Below are 24924 nucleotides of genomic sequence, written 5' to 3'. Positions count from 1 at the left end.
TGCAAAGCCAAAAAGCAAAAAGCCTCGGCCACACACAGCCCAGCCAGCCTGCGGTGAGCCAGTGGCAGGCACAGCGCCAGTCAGGACCCCCCGCACAGCCCTGGTGGCCCAGGCACAGTGCCCAGGGAACCGAGTACTTGGCTGAGCCTAGGATGCCCAGCAGCCACCTGGGGGGGAGATGTGGTGACTTCCCCCAGAGGGAGTGGTTTGGGTCCCATTCCCAGTCCTGCAAGTCCCCAGGCAGCCACGGGGCAGTGGGAGGCTGTGACCACATCAGGTTCAGGAGAGGAGCTGGCCAAGCTCTATCCTTCTTCCCCAACAGGAGGGGAGGCGGCAGGGCTGCTCTGCCCGAGGGAATCAGGACACCACACTCCGTGGCAGTGGGCTCTTGCAGGAGCCAAAGAGACCTTCCAGGAAAAGCAGAGGGCACACGGCACTGGTTGAAGGCTCAGTGCCAGGCTGGTTTCACCCTGAGCATGCCAGCAGTGCAACACACCTGCCTGTTCCTACCTGCTCAAGGCTTGCCACTGTTTGCAGAAATGTAAGAGGAAAGTGCAACTCTCAGCTTCTTCCAGGAACACCCCAAATGAGCACTGCGGGGCTGAGGCCCTGTCTGCAGCCACCCCAGGCAGCAACCCTTGCACTTGGCATGATGCAGTCGGCTCTCTGCTCCATGAGTCATTGTCACTCAAACACCACCAGATGACAAACAGGAGGGATTCAGAGTTTAATTGGGTGCTTCCAGTTGTGCAATATACAAAGGATGACCAAAAGGGAGAACAAGGGCAATGGCAAGGACCCTATTAAAAAAAAAATTGTCCCGTAGATTTAAGAAAAATAAAAATTCAAGATTAAACCCAGCCCCGTACCATAAAAATCCTCTCTCTGCATGTACAATGACTATTACTATATACATGTTTAAAAATAAATGCCCACAGCCTGGAGTGCAAAGAGCAGCACCACAGCTGTGCTTTATGGCAGGGGAACCCATAGTGTTTGGTTTTTAAATTAAAATATAAATAGAAGCATACAACGTGCCAAGAACCGAGTGGGTTAAATCCTCCTCTGCACAGGGCTGGAGCGAGCAGGACCAGTCCCTACTAGTCCCAGCTATCAACCTTCATGTGTCTGAGTTCCTGGCAGGATGGGAGCCCTGCCTGGGCACCATGCTGCCACTACATCCCGTTCTTCACCAGCTCGTGGATCCCGTCCTCATCGATGATCAGAGGCGTGCGGAACTCCCGGTCCTTCACGTATGTTTCCAGACCCTACAGGAATGAGAAGTGCCTCATTAGGAGCACACCGCACATCATCTGCTCTGCTGAGCTGCTCAGGGGTGGCTCTGCTCCCCTCCTGTGCTGGCAACTTGGGGGGCACCACCCCAAAAAGCTCCCCAGTGAATTAGTCACACTTCTGTGGCTTATCCCCTCACATGTGTGCCCTGCCAGCCCAGTCCATCTGCAAGGGCCCCCCAAGCTCTGCAGAGCCAGTACTCACTTCTCCTCCATAGGAGACAAGGGGAGAAATTTCACACTGGATTGGCAGGTCGTTTGCATCCTTCAAGCTGCAGAGAAAAAGACACAGTCAGGAGAGTTAGAGATGTCCCACTGGGGACACAGATGGGGCCCAAGATCTGCCGAGGCCAGGCGCAGGTCGGGGGCTGTCTGGACCCCGGCAGCTGCCGGCCCACGCAGACCCCACCAGCACAGAGCTGCCCTGGGTTAGTCAAGCCTTGCGTGCTCTCCACAGAGGTGCGAGCTAAAGCTTAGATACCAGCAACGACTGAAAGGGAAAAGAGCTTTAGATGGGGCTTTCATGATGCCTTTCCATGTGTGTAACTACAGCAGTGCCTGTGCCCCCAGCCTCGCTATTTTTGATGCTGCATGGAAACTAGTCACCCCTTCATCCTCCTCCTCCTGCACCCTGGGGTGAGGTGAGGTGCACCTACAGAGCACCTTCCCATTTGGCTGGACACAAGAGGGTTTTTTTAAGCCCTCTCTTGCTTATAGCACAACCTGAGGACACACAGTAAACCCTTCTGCTCACTCAGAAACACTCCCTGCAGCTCCTCCTGCCTTTGCCTGTTAGATCAACTGTCTTGGCTCCTCTGTTCTGCCTGTGAGCTGCAGCTGGTGAGCAAAATGTCAGAACCACACCAGAGCTGCCCACTGCAGCAGCACTGCTGGGCAGGGGCCTGTGAGGGGTCCCTGACCCTGCTCCTGCTGCCACCAGCATTCATAGGATCTGCTTCGATGATCCCAGGATCCAGCTGGCATGCAAGTCTGGGGGTGGAGCCAACAAGGAGCCACAGAAGCAGCACCCCAGGGTGCCCCTTCCCAGCCACTGGCCACAGCAGTCAGGCAGGCATGGCAGGATGCCATCTGTCACAACACTCCCTTCACCCAGCTCGAAGCTCGTTCCTGCTGTCACACACTCACTCAGCCCCCTCCTGTCCCAAGTGTGAGTAAATAAAACTCACCCATCCCAACCCACACTGGTATTTGCCTTGGAGTTAGATTCAAGATAGTTGTTTAAAAAAAAAATTGACATTAACTGGTAATGAAGGGTAAATGTAGGACAAGGTGCATCCTTTCTCCTACACTGTAACTAGTGTGATGGCCTATCATAAGCCTGAAAACACCTGGAGTCTGGAATAAAAACAGAGATAAAACAGCTGTATTCCACCAGAAAGTACCTGAAGATACAGCTTGGGGGGGGAGGGGGGTGAGGTAACCAGATTGCTTAGTCTGTGAGTCATTCACACTCACCAGCTCTAAGTCCCAGCATGCCTGTGCCCACGGAACACGCTGCTGCTAACGGAAGAGTTAAAGCTTCCCTGTGTATTCCCGTAAACTTCCACGCACTGAGCCAGGGGCTTTCCCTGGTGTCACGGTCTGGATCTTCCAAACTCAAGAGCTGGAGTCACACAAAGCCCAGCTGGCTGCTGCGCTCAGATTCACACATGCTACATCAAAGCCTGCCTGATGTTTGCTTCATGTTTTTAATCCCGTTTCAGTCTGCCTGGACGCCTGGCGGCCATCGGGAGATGGCAGCCGTCCCTAGCTCTGGGATCGGCCGGGACCAGTCCGTGCTGCGCTGACTAGGGGAGAGTCATCAAAGGACGTGCCAGGGTGTTTGCCAACAGCATCCTGCCTGCGGGGTGACCTTTGGTGGCTGCGTGCAGTCAGCAGCAGGCTGCTGCCATCCTGCACCTGTACCGACAGCATGAGCCCCATCCCATTATCCCGCCAGCTCTCCCTGCAGAAAGGAGCCCAGCAGGGAGCAGATCTCCCTGCGCCCACCACCATGAGAAGCGGCGTCCACCGTGCCCAGCGGTGACATGCCCCACCGCCAGCATGCGGCCCCGAGCCCCCCGGCCCCGTTAGCCTGGCACGCTGCTGCGCCTGCAGCCCGTTAGTCCCTAAGCACAGCCCCGCCACCATGCACTTGGGACACGTATAGTTACTTGTCATTGACATCTGCTGGGCTGGCAGCTGACCTTCCGTTTGTGACGCTACACGGGAATAAACAAGGGTTAGCAAGGGGGGGAAAAGCAGAGCAAAATGAGTCTGGGGTTTGCTGATCTCTAAAGAGGGTGGTGGGAGGTCCTGTGGTTGAGGGGTGATTTGATGCCAGCCTGGCTGCTGCATGGATCTGCTGGTGTGCTCTGGCTTTATGGAGCCACCTCCTCCCTCCAAAGGCAACCTTGTCTGTGCAATGAAGGCTGGCGGGATTCAGTTCACAGGTGTTGAAGGAAGTCTGCTGCTGACTGAGCACCATTCCTGTTGCCACCACACTGCCCACATCCAGCTCTGCTCCAGATCACCCAGGAAAGGGGATCCACAGCTGGTTGCTTCAGTGGCACTGTTATCTGTGCTGGGAGCGGCTTGTGCTTGATGCCCAGTCCAAAAAGGCTGCAGAAGTGACAGGAGAAGCAACTCACCGAGGTATGGCAGGGATACGTGTGCCGTTTTCGTCCACGAAGTGCCCCCCTGCATTGAGAACCCAGCAGTGGTGAAGGGACATCAAGGCATGTCGGGCTGTGGTGGGGTTGTCCTTGCCATTCTGGCTGTCCGCGTTCTTCAGGGGAGAGAATTCATCCTCACGCAGCACCTCGTACACCACGAACTTCCTGGGGGGAACACAGCGTGGCAGGGTCAGGTTTGGAAACTGTGGCTGCTTCATCACTTTGGCTTCTCCCCTGCCAGGGTGGCTGAGCTGGGCCCAAGGTCCTCCCCCAGCCCACAGCCATGGGCTGTTTTCACAGCCATGCAGGAGGGAGGGGAGGGCTGAGCCTGTAGGGTCAGCAGATGTTCTTCTGGCCAAGGAGCAGGGCTCAGCCAAGCAAGAGGCACACAGCACCCATCCCTCCAGCTGCTCGTGTCCCTGCTCATCGCCAAGCACAACTGTCCACTGCTGCTGGACAGCACAGCAGCTGGCATCCTATCCTCATCCCGGGGCATTGCCAGTGGGCACACCCCTGGCACCCCAGGGGCTCCCAGAGCTGCCCCAGGGAGAGCCAGCAGCCTGGTCCCCACAGAGAGTAAAGGACATACTTGGAAAACTGGAAGATGTCGAAGACAAACTTCTCCATCTTAATCCCGTTGGGCTTCTCGGGTTGGATTAGCTGCCCTGTAGTGATATCCACATGTGGGATCTTCTTCTCAGCCACGTGGTGCTGCAGTTGTGGTTCGTAAGTGCTGCAATGGGCCAAGAAAGAGATGTCACTCACCTGAGCAAGCCACGTCCCCAGCTCAGACACTGCTGCACCAGAATGGCTGCTCTGCTCTGACCCTGGCCACCACAAGGCACAGGCTGCTCATCCCCACAGCAGCCAGGAGAGACAGCCCCATGCGCCTGCACACTGGAAGCAGCATCCAGATAAGGCCCAGAGAAACCTTATCTCAAGGAAGGGACTGTGCACAGAGGTGGGGGTCAGACCAGCTGTGCAGGGGGCAGACGTGGGGGGGGGGCCTCATCCCAGCACGCCTGGAGCTCAACCAGCAGAAAGCAAAGCACAGCCAGCTGCTCTCAGCACCAGCCCTTCAGCACCAGAATTCCTGCTCCGGCACCCCAGCAGGCCCTTACTTGACCACATCTTTCAGGAAGGCAGTGGTGAAGTAGTGATTGGCGATGTTGCCCGCGTTGAAGAGCAGCCGCCCATCCGGGCCCCGTTTCTGGGCCGTGGCCAGGGAGATCTCGCTGTATTCCACCACCTGGTACACACCGTCCACCCGGCACACCACGCCCACCGGCTCCGTGGGGTTGGTCTTCTCCACCACCTGCCCAAGGGAAGCACTGTCAGGGAAAGGCACCCAAAGCCCCACACTTCAAACACACTTCCTTGTAAAAAGCAGGCCCTGACAAGGCTTTCTCCTCTGCTGGGATAGTGATGCTGGAGCCCCCCCTCCCAGGTGCTTCTGGCAGTGGGGACTAGAGGAGGCTGAGATGGCAGGGCTGGATGACAGGGTGTCAGACACATCCAGAGGGCACAGGCAGGCTCTGGCACCAAGCCAACAGGCATGGATATTTTTAGCCAGCTTGCTGTGCACAACCAGAAGGTTGCTGGCTCAGCAGAGCCATCCCCCTGACCTTCCTCCTCCTCCTCCTTGCACCCCACACACCTCCACCTGGGCATGGTATACCCCAGCAAATCCCTACCCATCACTGTCACCACAGAGGGGTGGCATGTAGGGGCACAGGGCTTTCTCCTTTCTGCATGCTAAGGTTTATTTCCTTTTTCTTTCATACAGGCCAGGAGGAGAAATTGCCTTCCCTTTCTCAGCTTACTCTCTGAAAGCTTCAAGGCCAGTAAGTCCTTTCACCTGTTTGCCAGAGCCGAGCCCAACGCAAACAAAACCTTTGGATGTCAAGCCAGTCTTTAAGTAAAGCTTTGAGTGTGCAATGGCCTATCCACAAGACATGGGGCTGGCTTCAACGTCAGCTGCACTCATCGTGTCCTGGTCTGGTGCCCAGGATGTCAGGCTGAGGACAGCTGGCAGGATCCTGTCTGCCTGTGCTACCCACAGCCACCCGGAAAAGAGCTGCCCAGCATCCGGGTGCAAGTCAGGCAGCTACACAGGGCTCCCAAGCAGCCTCTTGGCTTCAGGGACTAGGGGACCTCTGAGCCCTGGGCCTGTTGGTGCCACATTCCTGTAAAAGGCAGAAGAGCAGTGCCAGGCAGGGCTCAGTGATGCCCTACATCCTCCAGGATGCCAGGGGCCGGCAGGACTACCCAAGGGGCAGGTAGGACTTTGGCAGCATGTGTTACTTCACCAGTGAGCTCCAGCTACTTAGCTATCCCTCCTGGTTGTGGCAAGCCAGTAAATGAAGGGTGAAAAATCAGGGAAGCCAGGCAAGGAGCAGGACAGATCCCACCCAGCTCTGTAGAAACAGTGCCTGCCTACTCCTAAAACCATACCTTGGCCCCACAGTCCGCTCCCTTCTCCAAGCAGAACCCGATGAACCTGGGGTCAGCCACCTTCACCAGGATGTTGTCCACGCAGTAGACATGGACACTCTGCACCCCCCGCCGCTCCATGTCGTCCATGATGCCGTGTGAGCCCAGGGCCCGGTACAGGCCCCCGTTGCCATCTGCAGAGGGAACACACCATGGGGGCTGCAGCAATGCCCCACTGCCCCGTCAGCCACCCATGCTCATCTTCCTTCCCCATGGGCTGACGTGGAGGATCATCAGCCCAGCTGCACCCCACCCTGGTCCTCCCTGCCAAGACAGACACTTCCCAGCCTGAGTCAGCCATGGGCCAGGTCACACTGAAGACTGCCTTGGGCAGGCTGCAGCTCCAAATCTGGTCCTCAGCACCATGTCTCACCCCTCGCCACCTCTCCTGTCAGCTGCTGGCCACCAACCTGGTGCCATAGCAATCTTGCCCTTCTCCTCCAGCAGGATTTTCCCATCGAATCCCAGGGCAGGCAGCATGCCCTGCTGGAAGAAGATGACATTCTCCTTCTTCAAGCCAAAATACCGATGTTTGTGGAAGAACTCCTTGGTGGACTCCATAGTGCGGCCACTTGTCATGATGTACCTGTTGCAGAGTAGAAGACATCCAATGAGCAGGAAAGACAGGCTGGGTCTCACACTCCTCATCCCAAATATGGGGAATACCCAGGACACTCTTTTCCCCCCCTCCACACTTAGGAGGATCTGACCTGCTGTGGTCCCACCACTTTGACAAGCCAGTGAAGGGTTTCACCCTTCCTTGCAAGAGGTATCTCCAAAACTATACAACACCCTGCAGGGGACACCCAGCTGCAGTGACCAGTTCTTGTTTTGTCAACAAAGCATCTCAGCCCCTCATCTCCCATCTTGCATGGCTGCTGTCACACATGGGGACATGAAAGCCTATCCCAAGGGCCGAGGGACTGAGTCCGACAACGTGGGACCTGCCAGTGCCACCCTGAGCCTTGAGCCACTCACTCTAAGGGGCTAGAAAATCGCTGGCATCAACAGGATCTATGCCAGCCCACGGTCCTTGGGCTGCCAAGGGGCTCTGCATCAGTCCAGGGGCTACTCAGGGGAACTGCACCAAGCCAGGGTAACCTTGGGCTGCCAAAGGGAACTGCACCAACCCAGAGGATTGCGGGCTGCTGACACCCAGAGAGCTATGCCAATCTACCGGCCCTTGACCCAGCAGTGCTAGCCGGACCCTGCCGACACCACCCCACCAGCCCTGTCCCCCCGAGGCCGGGGCTCACCAGGGGATGTGGCAGGGAGTGCCGTGCTGCTCCTCCGCCAGCTGCTGCAGCCGCCGCAGGCGCTGGGCCTGCAGGTGGAAGAGGGTCTTGCGGGAGGGCAGCCCCACGTCGCACATGCCCTTGGGGTAGGGGACGCCGAGGCGGGTGCCCTGCCCGCCGGCGAGCAGCAGCGCGGCCACGCGGCTCCCCGCGATCTCCGCCAGCCCTGGGAGAGCAGACACGCGTGGGGCCCGCCGCGCCGGCTCCGCGCCGCGCCGAGCCCCGCCGCCCCCCGCACCTACCGCGGCTCTCCCAGCGCGGCACCAGCCCGCGGTCGCGGGACGCGCTGCCCAGCACGTCCCGCGGCACCGGCTCCATGCGCGCATCCAGCCCCGCCGCCGCCGCCGCCCCGCCGCCGTCTCCGCGGGCGCGGCGGAAGAAGCGGTTGATCTCGGCCACGTCCATGTGGCACAGCTCGGCCGCCAGCGCCCGGCGGGCCGCGCCGTCCAGCTCGGGCCAGAAGCGCAGCACATGGTCCTGCCCGCCCGCCGCCAGCCGCTCCCGGAGCTCGGCCACCGCCGCTTCCCCCAAAGCCACGGCCGCCTCCATCCCGCCCGCCGCTGCCGGGCCACCGCCCCCCGCCGCCGCTTTATAGCCCTCCGCCAGCCAATGGCCGCGCCCCGCGCCACGTGGTGCGCGCCGCCCGCCCAATGGGCGCCGGGGGAGGGGACGAAACCGCCCGCCCCCCTCGCGGAGCCGCCGCCAATCGGAGCGGCCGTTGGGCGCCGGCGGGGGCGCGCGCGCCGGTGGCTGCCATGGCAACGCTCGCCACGTCAGCGCGCGGCCCCGGCGGGCTAGGGGCCGTGAGAGGGGAGGGGGAAAAAGCCCAAATCCACCCCAAAAAGCGCAGGCGAGGTCCCTGCGGAGGAGGAGTCCCGCACCGAACAGCCCAGCCGGGCCCGGGAGCCTTGTGGCGTCAGCAGCGATGAGACAGACACCCCTCGTGCCGTCATCAGGGGTCGCGTGGTATCCCAGAATGACAGAATATGCTGAGTTGGAAGGGACCCTCAGGATCACCGAGTCCAACTCCCGGCCCTGCACAGGACACCCCCGAGCGCCACACCATGAGCCCAAACGCCTCTCGAGCTCTGCCAGGCTCGGTGCCGTGACGGCTGCCCTGGGGCAGTGCCAGAGTGGGCTGCAGCCAAAAAACTGCTCACCCGCCGCCGCCTCGGCCCCCGCGTCCCCTCCCGACAGCGGCCGCGGGACCTTGTGCAACCCGCAGCATCTCCCGGGAAGGTTCCTGCGTCACCAGGCGCTTTGCCTGTGGATATCATCATTCCGGATACCCTTACGCCAGTGCCAGCGAGGAACGCGCCCCTGTGGGCCGTGAGTAAGCGGAGCTGCCGCAGGAAGCCGCGCCCCGAGTGACCGGGAGGGGACATGGTGGGCTCTGGCCAGGCAGAGGTCACCCCGGCGCACCCACCGCGGTTTGCAGCCACACCGGCGTGTGGGGCTGGGGGAGAATGCCGGGGGACGCTGTGGACAGGTAACTGGGAGTTCAACCGGAGGAAACAGAGTAGTTATATTAGTATCTTAACAGGAGTTGTAACAGTACGGAAATTATAGGGTAAATCACAGCTACTGCTCCGTGGATGGAATGCGTGGAAACCTATTCCACGATGACTCCAGGTACACACACATCTGCTAAGGGGGATGGAATAGAGTGGGGAAGCAGAGTGGAGACACCACAGCTAGGCTCTGGGAATTCTCCGAGGGAGGGGGAACTCGATGGTGCTTTGCAGGTGATACTTGGCAGGGGTACTTTGCATATCCCCTGTAAAGCACAGGAGACAGGGGAAGATGCCTTGCTACTGAGCCAACAGCTGTGGTGAAATCCCTCTCCTTAGATGAAGTTGCTTCGTTAAAGCCTAACAGTAATATTAACAGGCCCCTCCATCCCCCAGTTCCCCACCTCCAAGCTACAACCACCCCTCCTTGGGCAGGCACTCTGTATTCTCTTTGATTGTATCTTTGAAAGTGAAGCGAGAGAATTTTACACCAATCAGTAACAAAGGCATGTATGACTAGAGTCACTCAAGCTCCACCTTAACACAAAGAAATAGTATAAAAGTAAGTTGAGAATGGGGGGAAAGCTAGGGACGACTCCATCATAACTGCTGGAATGAGTTGAGGGGCTGGACCTGTGTTCTCCCCCATCGGGATGCCTATGGGGTAAGAATCATACTCCATGCACACTGAATGCTTTATTGGGAATTAGAAGAGGGGCAAAGGAGTTCTGACAGCCACAGATGCTGAGTATAACTACCAACGCTGCCGTGGCTGGGTCACAGTCCCGTCCCCCCAGACCGAGCACTTGCTCAGCTATGTGACATTTCAGTGTCCCACAAGAAGGGCATGCTGGACAACCACTTTGTACTGAAGCATCATTTATTAATCACCTGTATCAAGCACACATCTGCTCAGCAACGGTGCATGACGGGATACAACAGTTGACATCTGAAGGGAGGCACGTGGTTACAGGATCCGGCACAGTAGGAGGAAGTGTACTGAACCCTCTGGAAAGAACCCGGGTGCAACACGGTGCTCAGGCTATGTTGTTTTGAGGCTGAAGACCAGTAAGAATAAAATTAGGAATACAGCTAAGATTGGAGCTGACTTGTGCTTTGGCCAGTGATTGAAACACCAGTGACCCTACGACTAGGGTGGAACTGTGTAGGTCAGTGCTACACTGAGGGTTGTTGGGAGGGAGCAGCACAGACCAGGAAACCCAGTGAGCATCTGAGTGGCAAGCCTCAACACTTCTGCACCTCAAGCAGGCAGTCATCTGGAGATGAGGAAAGCCAGGCCCATCCCAGACACACCACGACAGACGCCTTGGATGGAATCACCACACACACTTCAGATATAATCTACAGTTAAGGAACTCATAGGTTTTAGCAGGGCTAAAACTTACGCCGAGACACCAGGTCACTGAGACACCAGAGTGAGCTTCATCTTGACAGAAAAAGTCTTTGAAGGAAGAGGGTAAGGAACAGCAATGCAATGCTTCTAAACCTTCCTGTACCCCACAGCCTGCAGAAGGGTGGATCCAGTGACAGGACAGAGATCAACATCTTCAACTCTTGCCAGGAGGAATATAAAGAAAAGCAGCTTTGGGGTTTTTACCCAGCTCAGTGCTCAAACCTGGTCAGTGAACATCTGGAGAAAAATATCTGGTAGCAGGAGTTTGCATCTTGAGGATTTATTTAGCCCCTGTTAAAGAAGCTGAACAAAACCCCAGCCAAACTCTGGTGGAAGACCTGCCGTGCTGCAGGAACAGGCTGTAGTTCCTCTCTGAAGATCAATCCTGGCACAGCTCTATCTTTAGCTGAAAATCCAAAGTATAATTCTGACTGAAAAAGTCAGGTTTGAAAGATGACAGAGCAGCTCACAGTCCTAGACAAATGCATGTGAGAACTCAAAACACATTTAAGTTCCATACCTGCATCCCAGCATCTCCCCGTCCCAGTACTGCTGTGGGTGATAGACCTCATACCCTGCACCCAGGGGAGCTCCCTGTGGCCCCACCTGGGCTGGCACTCAGCAGGGCAGGAGCTCTGGGGTCTGCCCCTGCCAGCTCAGTGCTGCTGACATGGTGGCATTCAACATGTGCACGTCTGGACCAAAGTGCTTTGACCCCTGGCTCAACCTGCAGGGACAGCAGTAACACACAGCTGAGGAGGTCAGCCAAGACCCAACCATACTTTAAACACTGCTCTCCACATAGGAAAAACCCTCACCCAGTTAATCATTCAATTCCTCCCAGACACTAAAAGGTGCTTCACTAAAAGGACAGTTAAATTAAAAGCAATGAATCACACACCCCATCTATGCAAAGGCTGCTTGACAGCTATGTACACCAAAGTAGCATCATTCCCAGAAAAATCTGATCAGCAAATCACACCTTAAAACTCATTGTGGGATTTTATTTTTTTTTCCCCTGGCAAGCCCACCATCTCAAAGGCAACAGAAGAATTCAGAGATTGGTCCTTTCTGGGGGAGTTTGGGAAGGGCCACAGTAGACAGGACTATACACCAGCACAGAGAGGAACTCAGACTCATGAAATGCTACAGACATTGGATCTCCTGACACACTGCGCACAGGGCAAAAAATCAAGAGGAACTTTTTAAGTGCAGGATTCCAGCAAGTCCAGCATCAGCAAGATGCAAACAGTAAACTGGTAATTACAAGGTAATTCAGGTATTATTCCAGGGAAGGTCAGGGATGGTTCAGGCAGCTGTTTGCAAGTATTTCAGCTGAAGAAAAGAATTCAGGAGGGCTTTCCTCCTCACTAAAACTGGTAGCAAGACCACAAGCCAGAATGTGCTGGTGACTCTAAACAGGGCTGTTTCACACTGTGCCCATCAGGAGCAGAGTGCCCACCCTGGCAGGAGAGGCTCCACTGGGTGCACAGGTTTGGAAATCCCAGGAAATAGCCTCTGCCTATGCCATGCCAGCAGCTGACTGAAGCCACAGGAGCAGAGCGTGCTCTGGAGGGGAAGTGATGCTGCTCACCACAGTGTCTTCCCCAAAGGCATGTGGCTGTTGTCCCTGACACTGTGAAAGACCTTCTCCTGGCCAGTCAAGTCTGATGAATGATTAAGCCCTTTCCATACAGGATCTCAGATTGCCTCAAGCCCTTTTTGTAACCTATGAAGGACCAAAAGTGTCAGTGCTCCTAATCTACAAGTCTTAATGGGTTAATGCAAAACCAAAACGTGCAACACAGAAAAGCCAAGCGTGGGACCTACAACGGACAAATATTTGTTCTTATAAGACTCCCAGGGGGAGTCCTGCTGTGACACAAAGAATACTGTGTGCTGTAGCACTCCTTTCCAAAAATATCACCAAGAGACACTTACATATCACAGATGATTTGGCATCAGAGCTAGGGAGCATCAGTGCCAGCACAGGGTATGTGCTAGAAAGATGAATCCACACGGCAGGGTTTTCACATCTACTCAGGCTACAAAGTGCTTACAGGTTGTGTTGGGACTGAGGCTGGCACTGCTCTGACCAGGTCTCCACCATCAGTCCTGGCCCACCCCAGGCATACAAGCAAGCTCAGCTCCCCACAGGCAGCATCATCCACACCTCACTGCCCCAGCCCAGCATCAGACGCACGGCTCTGCTCAGGTCACGGCAACAGGGCAACCCCATAGGCTCAGCAGATCCAATCTCACTGCCTCCCTCTGCTCTACATGAGAAGCCTCAGAAGTCCTCCTGCTCTGGTTTAGAGAGGATGGTGTTTCTGCTTCTTTATTTATAACAGGTATCAACAAAAAGCAGGCAAGCCTTCCTCCTCCTCTTCCTTCTTCCCCCCTCTGGAGAGGAGTACTTGCATTATCGGAAAGCTTGACAAAGAAATCCTCTCCCTGGAGCTAAGCCCAGCGCTAAGACCAAGACTTTGGTCTCACTTCAAATCACTGAAAAGCCCTTGCCAAGATCTCTCAGCCTCTTGGGCTGCCACTGTCACCACTCCTGCCCCCCCGAGGGGGCAGAGCCACACCCCTGTAAATGAGCAAGCACAACACACACACAAGCACACGCTGAAAGCCATCCCGGCCTCCTCGGCACATCACAAAGCAGCAGTAAAGTTTCAAAGCCCATTCAAGTCCTTTGCATCTCTCCTTCACAGGTGACTCGGAAGCAGGGCTAGGAAGCTCTTTTGCACATTCAACTGTAAAACATGTGAGGAAGAGGAGCAAGACAACTCTCCTGATTGTTGCTACTGCCTACAGCAAGTTTTGGTACAGATATCCTCTCTTATAGGCACTCAGTGGGTAAAACGTAGCCACAACAAACTTGCCATCAAAAATCTTTCCAGTCAGCATTTTTTGGGCAGCTTTGGAATCACCAGCATTTGCATATTCAACAAAGACCTGAAAGAGAGAGAGGAGAAATAGGACTTCCAGTGCACTGTGCCACTTGGCCCTTCCCACCCCTGCAATGGGGGCAACCGTTCCTAAAATAATTTTCCCCCTCCATCCTTGGTTGAGCAGAGAGCTCTGGAGCTATAAAGGAAAGAGCTGAATCTGTAAATTGGGATTTCATCTCCTGCTCCTCCATTTGGTAAGGTGGGAGAAAGTATGCTGGTGGTCTATATCCTCAGCAGTTCCTTTCCTACCCATTGGCTTCTCCCCTTCATTCCTTCCATCCATACTAAAGCTGTTTGGGCACCTCCCAGGTTAGGTAACCTTATATAACCAGGAAGGAACCTGTGCTGTCCTTCAAAATAGCCATCTATTTTTAGCACTGCCATCAGCTAGGAGATTTCCAGGCACTGAGCAGCAGTCCTGTAGCACATGGAGTGTATGTGGGAACACAGAGCCTCTTCCTTCCATTCACTTACTTGGCCTTTACCAGGATTCTCCTTTGGAATAAGCAAGGAAACCACCGGTCCATATTTCTGACACTCCTCCCTTATGTCTTCTAGGATATCTGGGAAAGGAAAGAGCTGGTTGTCCTTCACTTTGCAAACCAAGGTGAGCCAAGAAACAAGTGAAGGCGAGATGAACACATCAAGAACACCCAGACAACAAATATTCCTTTCCTCTCAATTTAAAATAAACAAGCACGAGGTGACACAGCAGAAGCTGACACTGCTTAATGGCCTCGTAATGAGATGGAAGTGTCTGAACTGAGGCTCAGGAACAGAGACCTGTAGGCAGTGAAGCTCCAGCAGCAGGTTCCAGTAGCTAAAACACTGGGGATTTACAAGTGCCTGCTATAGCACTTGGAGGAAGGGAACTAAAGTAGCTGTCACAAACCCTTCTTTGTGTGAGCAGAACTCGGCCTTTAAACTCATGTCCCCAGAGCTCTCTCGCCTGTGCTGCTCACGTGGATTTGACAGCAAGCAAAAATGCAAATCCCACCAACATGCCTGCCATCTACCACACTTTAAGAACTCCAGTGAGATATTTTAGTTTTCTGCTGAGATCCTGGAATAGTTCATTAGCAAATTTTTAAGGATCGGTGCTACTGGGCTTCAGAGTCTTGTACATATCCAAAAGCTCAGGGCCACAAACACATTATGAATTCAGTGGGCAACTAACCAAAGAAGAAAATAAACTTTTTTTTTTTCTTTTTAAATCTGGGATCCTTCGAGAATTCCCTACAAGCTCTGCTTTCTCTCTCAATCTCAATCTATTGTCTGTTGGTGCAGTTGACCCAAATTGTTACCAAATCTCAGCTGAGCAGCTCTTTGTTTGCTGTTCTTGTGCCTATTAATTGCTCACCTGCTTGGTCTCACATCCCCAGAGCCAAACAAAACAGAGTCTGTAAAGCAACATTGCTATATGGGAATTGCACCAACCTTCATATTCTTCTTCACACTGCAGAGAAGCATCACTTAGAACATTTAGCAGCCTCAGCACAGGTGTGGGGAGCATCACCAAATCTTCAATATGGGGAGCTGTTTGACACCCACAGAATTAAAGAAACGAAGTCAATGTCAAAGGAGCAAGCAAACAGCAAGTTGACTCAATATGCATTATTATACTCAAGCACCTGCTGCTCTTTGCAGTACAGTTTTGCTTCTCTCCACTATTAACTGCATTTAGTCTGAATTCTCCATTTCCATCTTATCTTTACCTGTGCACTGACTCTTCCAAAGGGTTCAGTGCACTGCAATTATTCTGAGGCCAGCATCTGAAATTGCTTTTTAAATTAAGGCTAGAATTGTGTCTGCTTAGCCCAGTCTCAGAAACTGATGTGAGCTCAAGAACTATGCTAGTTGAACAAACTACCCCATATATATGGAGATGTGAGAAGATGAAAGAAATACTCTGCAACTTGCCTTTCCTGTCCCTGCTCCCAGACAAGCTGAAAACAGGCTGGCCATCTTCTCTAATTCCAATTCTTCAGCTGTACTAAGGCAAAGGCCTCAGATCTCCTTAGAATATCTCTTAGTTCTTCCCTGAACACCATATAAACCCTCCTCCCCCCAAAATCCAACTGCAATCTACTGTTTTGAAGACCACCACACTTAAGCTACTTAAACAATGCAGTGCTGTAGAATCAGGCATGCCCACAAGGTGGGTGAGCAGTGATCCTGTGAAGGACTTCACAGGAGCAGAAATAAAACCCTTTGGGTGCTGGGCACAGGGCACTTGGCTCCAGAAAATAAGCAGCTCCAGGATGGCGCAGAACAGGGTAGCATAGATGCTACTGTGGGAGAGGGAAACAGTCAAGGAGGAAAGGCTAATGACAAACTATGAGAGTCACATCCTGAGGATAACCAGTCCTCTCAAAACTCAAAGCCACAGGGGCAGTGCCACTTCTCCAGGAAAAAGGCTTGATTTCATGTTCCTGTACACTAGTGACAGGCCATTAATGAATTTAAGAACTAGGCACCCAACTTGCAGTACTTGGAGAGTGTTAATGTGCTTATTTGTTTTGGCAGCTACAGCAGCTGAACACAATAGCAGGACCTCACAGCTCTGCCACTTGACAGAGGGGAGAGAAAAGGGAAATGGCTTCATTTCTCCAGTCTGAGCCTTCTGACCATGTGTGCAAAGTGAACTATTGTTTCCTAGGAAATACTTTTCCAAGCTAAGCACATAATGCTTGTGAGGGAGCTGACATCTCCACCAGGCACAGTCAGAAGAAGTGGATCTCACTGCAAGAAGAGATGCAAGGCAAGCACAGATGCTGTAAATCTCCTCCTGTCAAGGAAGAGCCCTTATGAAAAGCTCAGAGTATGAAAGGCCTTATCAGTACAGATGATGCCCCAACAGCTCTCAGGGGCAGCCCTTTGAAGAAAGGTGCTGCCTTCAGACAACCAGCCATGTTCCAGCTCCGAGCAAACCTCTAAGACTATTCTTCCACAGGAGTATTTGCAACCAAGACACATCAGATGAATGAAGACTGAAGGAACATTTAAATGTCATCATGGTGTTTATATGCTGCCCCTTTTATTCACAGAATCATAGAATCGTTTAGGTTGGAAAAGACCTTTTAAATCATGAACTCCAAGCGCACCACTAACAATGTCCCCAGGAGCCACATCCACACATCTTTTAATGGGCATAGTGACTCCACCACTTCCCTGGGCAGCCTGTTCCAATGTTTGACAACCCTTTTGCTGAAGAAATTTTTCCTTATAACTGATCTAAACTCCTCTGGTGCAACCTGAGGCTGTTTCCTCTTGTCCTGTCACTTGCTACCTGGGAGAAAAGACACTAAAGTAAACCTGTCCTTCATTTCATATGTCTTTTTTTCAGAGAGGGAGACAAACCAACCTCTAGAACTCAGAGACACCTGGTCTTCTTGTACCCAAGTGACAAATATATTTCTTGCAATACCCCTCTGCCCTAGGAGGTACCTTCTGCCCAGCTCCTATGCTCCTCTTCAAATGCCAGGTGACACCAACCACACTGACAACACGGGAAAGAACTTGATGAACTGGAAAGTCAAGACTTGGCTGTATATGACAAGGAAAGCCATTCTCAGCTGTCTTTGCTCTAAACAGAAAAGCCATGTCCAAGTGAAAGGCAATGACAGATCATTTTCTGACTTGCTGGGAAAGGAGCAGTAAATGCTTCTTTGTGCAGACAAGCGTATGTGCAAGTTTGGCAAAGAAAAGAAGCAGCAAAGAGAACTAAGAAAAATGGAAGCTGTTATATAAGCTCCTAGCACTAACCACAGAAGCACCTTCCTCAGTACAATTAGAGGTCTGTGTGTTTAAAACCAGGCCAGAAAGCACTGCCAATATACAATTCCGTCTGCTCTAAAGCAGTACTGGCTGCAAGGTTCAGCCATGGAAGGCAGCTTTGATTATAACAGTCCCAGTTTCTCACACATAAGTGAAGTTTGAAAACAGGAATGAGTTTGTTACCTTTGCCTAACATACAGAAATATCAGTATCTACAAGAAGCAATACTTAATACCCTTCTCTGCAAGGTACACCAAGGAGCTTAAGAAAAGCAGGGCTAAGATTCAAGGCAGAATACTAGCCCAGCCGAAGCATTAACTTATTCTGCAGAAAAGCTGGATGCACAGCTCATCACTGGTGTTCTTGAAAGCAGACAAGCTCTGGAGAATGCTTGCATTTTGCATTTGGAACAGAAAACAGGGAGGGACACAAGGCTAAACAGGGAAGTCTCAGCCCACCTTTTCCTGACTGCTTGCAATCCACACAGGGAGGTCTTGAGGAAACATCACTATTTTATTAAATCAAGGGACAGCACCAGATGAAAGTGACACTGACATCTGTCCATGACCTGCCACACAGGTCACTGCAGACCAATCACTGCAGAAACAGGCTCACACCACACAAACACACTGCACCTATCTGACCTGTGCAAAGGCAGCAGGAGATGCCACCACCAGCCACTGCCCAAGGTGCTCATATTCCTGGTGATTTCTGAACTGGGAAACACTTGGCATAAGAAAACCCATCCACTCACCATATATAGCACTGCACTCTTCAAAAGCACCTCAACAGTCAGAATGTTAGGTAAATATCCTGGTTATTTCTGTGCCCTCAGATGAATGCTGCTGCCAATACACTCTTGGGGACAGAATTTCATCAGAGTCCAGCTAAGAAAAAGCAACAGCCTGTGGGGCTGGATGGCCAGGCAGCACTGAGAGCACAGGCATCACTCTGACCTCCCTCCTGTGGTGCCATGGAGAGTTGGCAAGTGCCACAGAGGAGCAGCAATGAGAACAGACCCAGAAACAACAGTTAATTGCCCTCTGTGCTGCTTCCAGCACATGCTGAGAGAGCCCTGAGCAGGGGCCACAGGCACAGCTTACCAAAGGGAATGCTGAAGAACGGGCTGCATAAAGCCTTCTCAGCAGAGGCTCGTTTTCCTTGGTCACAATGAAGCATGCTGCAAGAGAAGACACCTTTACGTTCATGCATGTGACATTCCTGCACTGACAAATTCCACTCAGGCTGGAAGCCAGCATGGAGGAACACCCTGTCTTTGGGGTGGTTATGGTACAAGGAGAAGAGCAGAAAGCATATCTTGCAATTTGCAGCTGTAGCACACCAGGATCCCCTGAAAGCATTTTGGGTAGATGGTAGAGCAGGCTCTCCTTCTCAATGTCTCTCAGCACCAAGTAATGGGAATTGCTCACCTACAAGTCTACAAGAACACAGCATGCTCCAGCTCCTCAGGCTATTCATCCCACATCTCAGGCACACATGCAGTCTCATGAGAGTGATCACACTCCAAGGTGCTCCCACATCTTTTCACACATGGGATTCAAAGCAGCTAATAACCGAGAGCCTGCCTGAGAATATCCCTACCTTGGCTTTACCAGAGGCTCCCAATACTATTTCTGCCAAGTTGTGTCCTCATTCCCTCTGTAGCCTCAGAGCACGGTCACAGGACAGTGAAAACAATCCCCTTGGCAGACTCCTCAGAAGAGTTGCCCTTCAATCTTGACAGCAGTGGAGAGCAGCACTTTCTGCCCCCTCCCTAATTTTTATGATAACAATCCCCAAAAGCAGCAAAGTCTCCAGTTTTCTCCAAATACAATCTCTTGGCTGAAAGTGCAAAGCACTGAAACAGCAAATGATCAACGTCATGACTGATATTCTCTATGTGCTTACTCCAAATTGTGCCAAAATCAGAGGAACTGAGACATCTCTGCTAATGCTTGCACTTGTTACCAGCACAGTGGGAGATTTGGAAAACAAAAAAAAAAGAAAAAGAAAGTGTGAGGTGTGGGCTCTAAGTTGCTGAGAGCAAGGCTTGACTTTACAGAGCACATCTTTAAGCAATAGTTATCAAATATGCTACGGTACCTTTTGATAAGGTCTCTGAGGTGATAAGCTGGAATGGCTGAATTAACCACCCCCTCACTGGCAAATATGCGATCAACAATGGCAGAACTGTTTGTCTGGAAAGAAAAAGAAACAGCCATTAGGGAGGTAAAAAACCAGACTGTGCAAAGCTTGCAATACCCCACCATTTTCCAGACTGGATGCAGAAGGCTGTGGTGCTCTGGGGTTTTGTGAGAGATCCCCAATGCCACGCCTCACATGTCAAACTAGCAGGCTCACATTAAATGAAATATTTCCCATTTGCCTGTGCAAAAGCTGGAAATTTCCACATGCAGGAAAATTTTCTGTTACTGTGGAGATTGTGATGCTGAAAGGACACTCTTTCTGGGAAGGGAAACACAAAAAGTTATTTCACATGGAACAGAGGACAGTCAGGCTCACAATACAGAGCTTTCCTCTTGTTTTCTCAGGATACACACTTACAAGAAGATCTCCAAATTACAGATAACATTAAACTAAACCCAGCAAATAATTTCTCTGTCATTGTGCTGCTGGACTAGCTGACAGACATCTTCCACTGATTTTCTTCCTGTGCCACACCTACAGCCAGCACAGCTTGCCTACCAAATCCAGGCAAGACACAGGCTCTAAACAGAGACTCCTGGAACACTCCTATTTCAGTAACCTGAACACAGGCGGCATTCAGACATGCCAGTCCCACAGGGCAGGTGGGTCTTTAAGACTCTGGAACCTTAATTCTCAAGGCAATAGGATTAGATAAACATCCTGGAAACACTACCTAGTTGCCAGGTGCTACCTCACAAATCCAGATTATGAACAAGAAGCAGGAGGATTGATTTGGTGCAAGCAAGAACTGTCTCACCTTCCATTCCTGAGATTGGACTGTATGTTTCAGTTTCATTCCTGAGAACATTTCCAGTAAAACGATTCCCAGACTCCACAGATCCACAGCAGAGGTACATTCCATCTCACTCTGGAGCCCTGCCTGCGCCAGGCAGTTCTGCAGTTCTGCCTCTGGAGCCCGATACCCGTCTGTTTGAATATATTTCACATCCTACAGGAGACCAAACACACAGAAAAAGTTGATTGTCCACACTCAGGTCCTCCACTCTACCCTTAAATCAGTTCTGACATCCTTCCAAATGGGTCCCCAAAATACTATTGCTAAATTGACAGAAAGCATTGTACAGCCAGTTGTGCGAGGCAGGCAGTTCAACTCCCTATACTGCTGTGCTGAGGAACAAACAGGACTGTCTGGAAGAAAAACATCTCCCAGCAAAACAGCACTAACATCTGACCTCTGAAAGACAGCACTGCTGGGAGGAAGGGGCTGGATGTCCCTGTGGACTGGCCCTTTAACCTCTCCTACATTCAGAAGATACTAGAAATTTTGGGATAAGGGTTGAACACCCACAATATGCTCCCACGTCGGTTGCCTGAGAGCACAAACAGCTCTGTCTGAGCACTGAGGATCAGGAGCTGCTGCCATTATTTAAGTGCTGATGTTCTCTGGAACAAAATGTTAAAAGAATGAAGCAGGCAGCTAAAATGCTCAGACAAGGAAATCATCAAAGGCACTTCCCATGCACCTCTTCCATCTCCCCTTGAAGCCTCAAGTGCTGCAGCAATCAATACCTGCCCAGCTGCTGTGGTTGGCACAGTGAGAGAACATGCCCACATGCTGCCTGGTCCTAAGAAAATAGGGAATTACAGAATCACACAAGTACTGTCTGGAGGGGCTGCTCTGAAGGCTCCAGTCCAGCCTGCTGCTCCCAGGCAGTACCTGGTCAGTCAGCTGTGGCTTTGTCCAGCCAAGTCTTCTAAGTGTCCACAGACAAATTGCACGCTATGTCTTTTTAACACGTGCAGGCTCATTTTAGACACACTGATGCAACTCAAGGAATGACAGAAGAATATGCAAGCCTACTTCCTCCTGGGTAAGGCACAGGATTAGGAATTCTTACCACAAGAATATATCCAGACCAAGATTACGTGGTTCTCTCACTGAAAATAAAGTTTACAGAAGACATCTTCCGGCAACAGTGCTCAAAAATGGTTTATGAACTTAAAAATGATACACAAACTGCTCATCCGTGTCCCTCCTCCTATCAGCAGGGAGCAGAACCTCCAGCATGGCAATAGCAGTAACTTGGCAGCCCCCCAAACAACATTTAGAGATAGAGAAAACACTGTGGTGAATGGCACCAGCAAAAAGAGCAAGATAGAATTCCACTCCTACCACCTAAAGCATTTTCAGAGCTGTAAGTGGCTGAGACCTTGCTCTGTGTATAACCATTCCCTGTTAAACAGTAATGGCAGGAAAAATTGTGTAAGGATAAGCTTGGCAGGGCTGCCATAAATAAAAGTAGCATGGTCGTTGACTCAGACAAGGAAATGATGGATGTAGGCTGCAGCCCAAGGCAGGGGTGGGGATGGGACACCTGTACCTGGTGCATATTCAAAGCAAGGTCAGAAGGTTCACCCACATAACCAGTGTGTTTCTGAGAAAGGGCAAAGGAAACTCAGCCCAAAGAAAGCAGATTGGAAGAAACCATGGAAACAAATAAAACCCAATCAACTATTATGAGGCAACTCACACAGCAAGCAGCAAAACACAGACCTGAATTAAATAAAAATATCTGCATTAGACACAGGACACCAGGAGTGTGTATTTTGCTGATAGACAGCAACAGATTACCACCAGAAACTCAGCCAAGAATGTGGGAGAACTGAAGACAACATGGAGGAGTTAAGAAGTCCAAACATGAAAAACAACTCCTGTACCCAAGAATTCAGAGATAGGTCACCCACACAACCCTCTGATATTCACAATCAGTGGGCTGTACTGTCAATACTAGGTAAACCAGTAAAAAAGTATATAAATTTAAAACTGCTAAGCAAGTAAAGTGCGTGGAATAGGGACAAACCACGACAATGTACGAAGACACAGAAAAAATTACCATTCATCACCCAGTGATTAAAGGCAAGCGTGCTACAAGGTTACCTGATGGAAAAGCTTTATTGAGACTCCTCACAGGCCACTACTGAGAGAGGGAGGGATGAATGGAAGCTCTATCAAGCCAACAGCACAACCTCCTGAGGCTCTCTGCTTCCATCAGAAGCCATGGAAGAGAATAAAATGGGCAAGGACCAACGAACAACTCAGTATCACCGAAACAAAAGTGACAGCAAGAAGATGCAGCAAGAGCCCAGCAACGGGAAAAGCAGAGCAGAACAGGCAGAGACTGTCTGTGTCAGTAAAGAACAGACACTGCCCACCCAGGACCAGACTATGGGCTTTTGATACACGTGGGAAGGAAACATCCAGACTTCCTGAGGAAGGAAGGCTGCTGAAGATAGGGTGAAAGTAAAGACAAGGACACTGCCAGAGATAACACACTTGACTGGGGAGGCTGATGGCAAAGCTTGCATTACTACTACACATGATAAGGGACGATAAAAGGGAATTCTACATTTCTGGGTGCTCCTACTCATCTGACCACATAAAAACTAGCAAACTTCCCAGGAAGCTGAGACACCACTTTCCTCAGTGCATCATTAACATTGGAATTTATAGCAGAAAGGCTAAGACATCAACAGAAACCAGAGACATGCAAGGAGAATGGGAACATGAGCTCTGTTTCTGGGACCAGACAACATTTTTAGCTTTTCCCAGTAAACCCTCAGCACTAGCTCAGCTCCTACTCTGATTAGGTCACGTCAAAAACATCAAAGAGCCACACAACTCAACACAGAGCCATCTGCCTCAAGAGCAGCGCATTCCAAACCTGATTCCCCTCTTTGAAGCTAAGTCCAAAGTCAATGAGCTTAAAGCACTCCTCCTCTGCGCTCCACAGGATGTTTCGTGGCTTGAGGTCCGCGTGCACGTAGCCTTTGTGGTGCAGGAAAGCCAGGGCTTCCAGAACATCTCGGGCGCAGTGCTGGATCATCCACATGGAGCAGCCCTGGTTGCTGGAGTGCAGCAGCAGCTCGGACACGCTGATGTCCAGCAGCTCCAGCAGCAGGCAGCGGGACGGGCCATTGGCAGAGTAGTGGTTGGTGAACACGCCATACAGTGTCACTACGAGACACGGGGACAGGCATCAGTAACGAGCACACAGCCAGCACCTTCCACCGCCCCAGACCACAAAAGCTGCGGAAAGCAGCTCAGATGTTTTGTAGCGGATGATGTTCAGAGAGACAGAGAACCAGAGAGGAAGAAGCAAGGGAAAACCAGCCATGCCACCCCTGTGGGCTTCAGAGGACAGGCTGGTCTCACAACAGCCCCCAGGCTCTGCTAAAGTGACAGGGCCAAGCTCTCCTGCTCAGAAGGACAATCTCTGGGACGTGGATAAGCACATCCCAGTGGGCAAACTGGACACAGTGCCGCTCTTTAGAGACATGTCAATCTCATCCTGTGACAAACTTTGCAGAGCGGGAACCCGACTGCTGTCTGGGTGCCCAGGCACACTGTGGCATTAAAAAGCATTTCACACCGACAAAAAATATCAGTAGCGAGTGAACTTTGGCACTTCCAGCAACCGCCTCTGACACACAGGCTTCCTCCCTTCCCAAGCTCATTCCCACCCATGAAGGCAACCCAAGAGGTGCAGCCCAGAAGGAACACACTGTCCCACTGCTATCCCGCAGGGAGCACAGTCCTTGCTGGGGTTCTGGCACCCTGCCCAAAGGAGGACTCAAGGGTGCCCGGCCTGCAGTGACTCGCTCTCCCCATCTCTCCTGCCCACCCTGGGGATGTCGCCTGCAGATCCCCCACCCAGGGAAGCGGTGGGGCACTCAGGAGCCTGCCGCAAGGGGATACCAGGGAGCACCCACTGCAGGGAGGCTGCTTTGGGGTGTCCAGGATAGGGCCCTCAAACCTGCCCACCCAGGGGTGCCAATCCGAGGGGCACGTTGGCCTGGGGATGGGTTTGGGAGCGAGGCTGCCTGTATTCCCAAAGGAGTTGGGAGTTCCCCTCCCTGGCTGGGAGGGTGGTTTGGAGACACCAGTTTGGCCAGGGGGAGACTACTCTGGGGGGAGCTCTAGGGTGCCTACGAGGGTCCCCGAGAAGGGGTGTTTAGGGGTCGGGGGAAGCACGGGGTGCCCGGGCTGCAGGGTGGGGTGCAGGGTGGGGTGCGGGGGTGCAGTTACCGATGTTGCGGTGCCCGCGGAGCTGCTCGAGCGCGGCGCGCTCCTTGCGGAACCCGTACTCGGCGCAGTCGGCGGCGGGCGGGCGGGCGCCGGGGCGGCGGGCGGGGCCGGGCCGCGGCCCCGGGGGCGGCACGAACTCCTTGACGGCGCCGGGGGGGGCCCGGGGGTCCCCGCAGCAGCGCACCCGGTACACCGAGGCCGAGGAGCCGCTGCCCAGCGGCGCCTGCACCTCCCACAGCCGGCCCAGCGCCTCCA

At 52.5% G+C, this 24924-nt stretch overlaps 2 protein-coding genes across 3 annotated transcripts in view; both read right to left on the bottom strand.

The window, feature by feature from the left end:
- Positions 1-703: 703 nt before the first annotated feature.
- Positions 704-8311, bottom strand: UAP1 (UDP-N-acetylglucosamine pyrophosphorylase 1). 2 transcript variants are annotated; one of them, XM_042029844.1, is made up of 10 exons: positions 7998-8311; positions 7717-7921; positions 6871-7046; positions 6422-6594; positions 5089-5282; positions 4557-4700; positions 3944-4132; positions 3467-3514; positions 1498-1564; positions 704-1268 (listed from the first exon to the last, which is right to left on the bottom strand). In XM_042029844.1, exons 1-10 carry the CDS (start codon positions 8302-8304, stop codon positions 1176-1178), a joined length of 1596 nt encoding a protein of 531 aa, XP_041885778.1. In that variant the 5' UTR covers positions 8305-8311; the 3' UTR covers positions 704-1175. The 2 variants fall into 2 exon arrangements, with proteins under 2 accessions (XP_041885778.1, XP_041885779.1); XM_042029845.1 differs by lacking the exon at positions 3467-3514.
- Positions 8312-10128: 1817 nt separating this feature from the next.
- UHMK1 (U2AF homology motif kinase 1) overlaps positions 10129-24924 on the bottom strand; it is a 15553-nt gene continuing 757 nt past the window's right edge. The window contains exons 2-9 of the mRNA XM_042031041.1: positions 24670-24919; positions 23306-23598; positions 20380-20571; positions 19518-19612; positions 18518-18594; positions 15075-15173; positions 14112-14200; positions 10129-13641 (exon numbers count right to left, since the gene is read on the bottom strand). Coding sequence (XP_041886975.1) covers positions 13495-13641; positions 14112-14200; positions 15075-15173; positions 18518-18594; positions 19518-19612; positions 20380-20571; positions 23306-23598; positions 24670-24919 — 1242 coding nt within the window. The 3' untranslated portion in view covers positions 10129-13494. The remainder of the gene's footprint in view (positions 13642-14111; positions 14201-15074; positions 15174-18517; positions 18595-19517; positions 19613-20379; positions 20572-23305; positions 23599-24669; positions 24920-24924) is intronic.

Source organism: Corvus kubaryi, unplaced genomic scaffold, assembly GCF_017639235.1.
Source record: "Corvus kubaryi isolate FWS band 111438036 unplaced genomic scaffold, C.kubaryi_AGA036_p1.0 37334, whole genome shotgun sequence".
NCBI classification, from domain to species: domain Eukaryota; kingdom Metazoa; phylum Chordata; class Aves; order Passeriformes; family Corvidae; genus Corvus; species Corvus kubaryi.
The sequence above is the reverse complement of the archived record's forward strand: the minus strand, read 5'-3'. Positions and strand labels throughout refer to the sequence as shown.

What these genes read in the sequence shown, in the direction of transcription:
- UAP1 (XM_042029844.1), bottom strand. Translation starts at nt 8,304, where the DNA reads ATGGAGGCGGCCGTGGCTTTGGGGGAAGCGGCGGTGGCCGAGCTCCGG. An exon ending in CAAGATTGCTATGGCACCAG is followed by an intron (nt 6,595 to 6,870) that starts GTTGGTGGCCAG and finishes TTCCCTCTGCAG; the next exon opens with ATGGCAACGGGGGCCTGTAC. An exon ending in CCAGCAGATGTCAATGACAA is followed by an intron (nt 1,565 to 3,466) that starts GTAACTATACGT and finishes TTTTCTCTGCAG; the next exon opens with CTTGAAGGATGCAAACGACC.